At 33.0% G+C, this 6,072-nt stretch overlaps 1 protein-coding gene across 1 annotated transcript in view; it reads right to left on the bottom strand.

Moving 5' to 3' along the window:
• Nucleotides 1-6,072, bottom strand: part of LOC117104192 (vacuolar protein sorting-associated protein 41 homolog) — a 41,799-nt gene that overhangs the window by 30,816 nt on the left and 4,911 nt on the right. The window contains exons 3-7 of the mRNA XM_033244895.1: nt 5,423-5,506; nt 4,704-4,778; nt 3,798-3,863; nt 2,655-2,723; nt 932-1,051 (exon numbers count right to left, since the gene is read on the bottom strand). Of these exons, the coding sequence (XP_033100786.1) occupies nt 932-1,051; nt 2,655-2,723; nt 3,798-3,863; nt 4,704-4,778; nt 5,423-5,506 (414 nt within the window). The remainder of the gene's footprint in view (nt 1-931; nt 1,052-2,654; nt 2,724-3,797; nt 3,864-4,703; nt 4,779-5,422; nt 5,507-6,072) is intronic.

The following is a 6,072-nucleotide window of genomic DNA, read 5'->3' as shown; positions in this document are numbered from 1 at the left end:
ATATTGAAAATTGAGTTCAGTTCACTCTTTAACTTCTGTTTGGTTTCAAATGAATTTCTGGTATTTTTAATGGACAATAATCTTAATCATGAGCGCATAGAGATTTAGACAGCATATGTGCTACTACAACCATTTACATTATCATTATTTATTCTTCTCTACCGAAATACTTTGGTAGAACCATTTTTATAAATAATAAAATAAAACTTTTACTTCTATTATCATCCCTTCTCCCACCCTCCTCTTTACATCTTACAAACAAGTTTCTCCTTTTGGACGCTGTTGGTTGTTTTTGCAACATGGGCCACGTGCAAGTTAAATAATGCAGCCTAGTTATTGGTTGTATGTTTATTTCAGTACAATAATTCTAATTTCAGAGAAAATATTATAAATATTTTTAAACAATTAAAATTTGCTGTTATATCTTTATTTAAATTTAAATCACTACATTTTTCTAGAATTAATAATTTTTTTTTTTACGATTTTACACTTTTACTGATGTTCAGCTTGTTGGGTTTTTGTTTCATATTCCATTCCTATTAGAATATTCAGTATTATCCAATCTGTTATACGATTGTAATAAAGTGAATTATGAATTATAAATTATGACACATATGACCCATGTGCAGGTTAAAGTATGCAGCCTAGTCATTGGTTGTATGTGCATTATGGCCCATGTGCAGGTTAAAAAATGTCTAATCTTTGAAAAGAGAAAGACATTGCCTCCTGGTATAGCGTCTCATTTAATATCAACTCCACTGGAAATAAGATTTTTGACATTTATGGGTTATCAATGGTATGTTTTACCCGGGAAAAAAAAACAAGCCATAGCTTTTAATGCAAGCATGTGGTGGCTTAAACACAATATTTCTGAAAATGAGATGTTGATGAACATAGTGACACTAACGATAATAATAATTGATAGACTTACCAATTCATTGCTCCAAGCAATGAAGCACGACCTCCACTGTATATTTCTTATCTGACCTTCGCCGTCATGAATTACTGTTGATTTGTTTCGGTTAAATAAACCCTTTTCATGTAACAACAGCTGAAAGATAATGAAAAGGCCGAATGTACTCTAGTTCATGTTTAAAGACCTTCAGCTTGGCTACACTAACATCATATTAGCTTAAACATGAATGAACTTTTTATTGATCTAAATGATAAAAAAAAAAGTCTAACTGCATATTATATTATAAATTTCTTGTTTATATCTTATCCTCATTTATAATGAATATTCAATATTTTAAGAATTGTAATAATCTTAATTGTGTCCCAAGTAAACAATGTTTGAAATTGTATTGTGTTACTTTATATAAACAATTGATTGATAATTAAACACCTTAATTTTTAAGCATACCTAATTATTCTGGGACCTACATACAGGTAAAGAGACAAAAAATAATAACCACAGATTGCATATACCTCCACAGAATTAGAACTGACTTTATAGATTAGATAGTAAATCATCCGTCGTATTAATGACATAAAGACAAATAGATTCCTATTTCAACACACAAACTCTATTAACTTTGAAAAAAATCATCCAAATTCATTAAGAATAACATAAATAGTGCAATATGATTTTTTAAAACATTATTTGGTGAGGAAATAATATGAAATCCTTAGTAGAATAATTTTACCATCAGCCTAAACACTGGCAGTATCAGATGCCTACAGGTGCTATAGACGAATCCAAGAAGAATTGCACCCTCTGTGGTCGCCACCATTACTGGGGAGTCCAGGAGAGGTCCCTACACCTAGGCCTACTCCTAAAATGTCAATGCGGTGTAGTTATAAACACAGTACCAGTGAGAAACCTGGCTTTTTATTTTGCACCTGAATAAAGCCGTCAGTCTTCAAACTAAAAATTTATCGAAGTTAAGTATATTTCGTGTATTTAAACATCTTCCAAATTTGGAAATGCCATCCCAGTAATGGCGTCGACAAAAGAGGGCGACGTTCAAAAAAGTTCTCTTGGATTCATCTATAAGCCGAGATGACAATGTGAAGATGCATTATATTCAGGATGCATTACAAGTATTTACTGTGTTAAAACAAGAACATAGTTTTCTTGATACTATAAAACATATAACATTCGATAATGACTGACGTTATCTAACGGTGATAAAAAATGTTAAACTTTATTTTCAGAGATTGATAGCCAACTGGGAATTATAATGCAGCATATGGCTATCATTTGATATGTGCTATATGAAATACACATATTTCTGGAGATAAAATATTATATTTTTGTAGGGTGGGGTAAAAAATTGTAACAAGATAGTAATGATAAAAAAAGAATACTAGGAAGTGAAGGGCTGAAACTAGTATCCCTATTGAAGCATAATTAAAAACCAAAAATAAAAGTCTTTACATTTAAGTTATACAAGTACTGGTTAGGTAAGACTTGTTTAGCAAACCCGCCGCCAACCAATAATGATGATTTCGAATAAAACTTAAATCTTTTCAACCCGACAGAAAAAAAAAACTGAAAGTGTATGCCTGGCTTTTGTCTCATAATTTTTCTACAAAACAGGTTCACTTTAATGAACTTTAATAAAAAGAAAAGAGGAGTGATATGCAAGAAGTAATACATGAGTTAGACACAGCTCATTAGCTTTACATCATTGATCACATGATGCATTTACCTTGTCTCCCCCGGTTACATATCGTCTGCTGCTGCCAGGCTTGGAAAATTTAGGGTCTAAAGCCACAGCCTATTATAAAAGAAACAACACATTTCAGAGCTGCAGTGCTATATGTATGTTCAATGAAACTAGATACAACGAAAGTAATCGAATGACAAACGGATGAGGCATTGCATAGGGTTTAATTTATTCCTACTTGACAGCATCATAGACAGTAGAAATCAGTACGCATATCTGGGAGATAATGGTAGTTTTTATGATTATAAGTACCATAAATTTAGACATGACTTACAGCTATGATGTAGGGAAGTTGTGGATGGGTTATCATGATGCTCGTCTACTAAGCATAATACGCAAAGTACAGGATATTGACGAAATAAAAGAAATACCACAATACATTAACTGTCATTAATCTTAATAACCCAAATTGAGATATCCATTCGAATCCCTGCAATGGACAGCAAATCCTCATTTTCAAAGTAATTTGGAACGATTTACAGATAATCTATGTTTAGCTACAGAACTGAAAATAAAATTTTCTATTTGAAATGAGTCACTATGCTTTCTACTCGTGACCCTGTTTTTTTACCACCACGTACAATCAGTAATATAAGAGCATCGAACATCATGCCTAAAGATAAAAACGGTGGATACAACCACAAGGCAAAGAAATATGTCCAGCTATGGCTGGGAAAAAATTAATGTTGTACATGAACTCGATAAGAAGCTTTCAAATGAAAACTAAAATAATTTTTTTTCATCAGCATTAACAAATTCGGAAAAAAATTCCTTTTCCAATAATCTTTATTTACAGTATTCTCAATTGACTCAATTTATGGATTGTAAAGGCTCTAAATCATAGTTGAATTGATTTGATCTGACTTGCAGTGAGTACTGTAGATAACATATTTGACTAGGTTTTAAATAAGGAATCCAATCCCCTTTTCCAAATAAGTTTTCTCAAAATTTCACCACAGTCGATATATATTGACGTTGGGATCCCAGTAACTTACAACAAAAGTATTTTCAAATGCTCGGCCATCCCATTGCAAAACAGCGTAACTGCTTTCATATTTTTGTAAAAGTTACTTTTTTTTTACCTTGAAACGGCCATACTACACATATATAAAATTTCTTTTGTACCTTAATGGGGCAATCGAACACCTGCACAACATTATGTTCAGATTCATAAAGTCCAGTTACTGCTACCTGAAGGCAAGTAAAAAAAAAACTCAGTTATTTTCAGATGTTTATACAGAATAATGGCTTGACGATTATCAAATTAGGAGTGAAGTTTTGCCCTACCTGAGGTGTTATCATACCAAATACTGTACTCAGTACGTTCACAAATACCAATGGCAAAACATCATACCCATGATATTTTCCTGATGCAAACTAACATCAGAATGGCATTTGCAGTACCAGATGATGCTTGGAGGGTGGATTTAACACTAGTCACAAAGCGCAACCTAGGTTGTCTAGTTGTTATGGCACCAGGCTAGTTATCTGGATGTTGTGGGTTCGATTCCCACACAAATCCCTTGCAAATTTTTTGCAAGTATTTGGGAACATACTGAGTATTGTATTTGGTACGATAACACGTCAGGTAGATCAAAAAAACATTATTCCTATGATACTTTCCTGATGCAAACTCACATCGAATCAGATTATCAACTTAATATACAGTCAACATCATTTACAGATCATACTACTACCATTGTAGCCATGTTACAGCATCACTTCACCACTGTCAACATCATCATAACTATAACCAAAATTATTGTCATCATCATGACCACAGCCACCATCAATTTCATCCACCTCATTCATCATTACGACTGGTTTTTTTCCTATTCTTTCTCTGGAATTTATCCATAACTAGCCCGTATTTTTTAACGGAACAACTGTTCTACCAAAATCTCAGTTGTTCACTTGTCTGTCAATCACTGTTGCCTGTCAACATTACGTCTATGATTATGTTTCAGTCGTTTTTCTTCACACCTGTCATTCTACCATTTTCATTCTCATCCAATGTCAATCACTTCCTACCCGTCCATCATCGGAGCAGCTGGCTATATAATCTCCATTTTGATCCAAGCTGATCTGGTTCACTGTGGTTGTATGCTAAGGGAAACGAAAACAATAAAACACAGTTTTTAGAATCTTCTTGTGAAAACTACAAGTGACAAGAAGATAATCTAAGATTACAAACCCTCGCCCTGTTGCGCCATATTTATGTTCGGACTGATAAAATAATCGATCCATTCCATCCGTCAAACGAGACATAGCATCACATGCCTTGCATGGCAGACCCATCAGTCAGGTGAGGTGTGTCCCCGTGCCCCCTACGGGATCCACCCCTGGTATAAGCCATGTCCAGACTATCAAATTTGATTTGACAAAACATTCAACATGTCTAAATATGGTCATGATGACACCACATCATGACCATATAGGCACATCATGACTATACAGTATATAGGCATACAACCTGCTTTTTTATCAAATATAATGTGACAGTCTGGACAGGGACATAAAACACATTGTTTTAATTTCTGAGATATTCTTGAATTTAACTATCAACACATCTATTACTTACTTACTTTGACAAAAATGTAAATTACAAAAACGTTAGTGGAATTGACATGTTAATTAAAGCATTTTTACCATTCAAAGTACAAATTCCAATTTAAATTAATCTTCTTATTCAGAAGTTATGAATTTGACTTTCAGAATTGGCCAATAGCTATAATATATGATGTACTCACAACGGCTTCCTCCTTCTCACTAATGTTGTTTCCTTGGTGATCCAAAACATGCACAGTTCCCCAATGCGTTCCCATTGCCAAAAACTATAAATTAGAAACAATGCAGAAAAAAAAAACAAAAAAACATTTATAGAGGAAGTAAATGTATCATTGTAATTTTGATTTATTTATTCACCTGTCACTATACAAGGGATTCCACTGAGTGGAAAAACCTCATTAATAACCATATGTATAGTACAGTAATGGGTTCTGTAACCCCTCTGTATAAACATCTAGATACCTAGACAGCAGTATGAACAAATTAAGATGATGCATGCTCTTATCATCTGTGTTTGGAGCAACCTCCCAGCTTTCACAGCGAATGTCTCTGTCTACTCATTCACATCTAATGTGTGACGGCTATCAATGACATGACAGCTCAAATTAGACTCTACAGTATTTGCTAGAGCAATACAATAAAAATAAAATAAAAATACATAAATTATTTTTTAAAATAAAAATTAAATTAAATGATATTCCTCTTGCATATTACAGGCAGCACCAAACTTAAAATATCTACTTCTTTTTTATTTATTTACTTTTTCCCTCCTTATATTTAATTCTTTTATTAACAATTATTTTGTTTATAATACTATGATATAAAAGTAATT

This window comes from Anneissia japonica, unplaced genomic scaffold, assembly GCF_011630105.1.
Source record: "Anneissia japonica isolate Jap-2015-1 unplaced genomic scaffold, ASM1163010v1 scaffold288288_len553704_cov182, whole genome shotgun sequence".
NCBI lineage: Eukaryota > Metazoa > Echinodermata > Crinoidea > Comatulida > Comatulidae > Anneissia > Anneissia japonica.
This window is presented reverse-complemented; position numbering and strand designations above follow the sequence as displayed.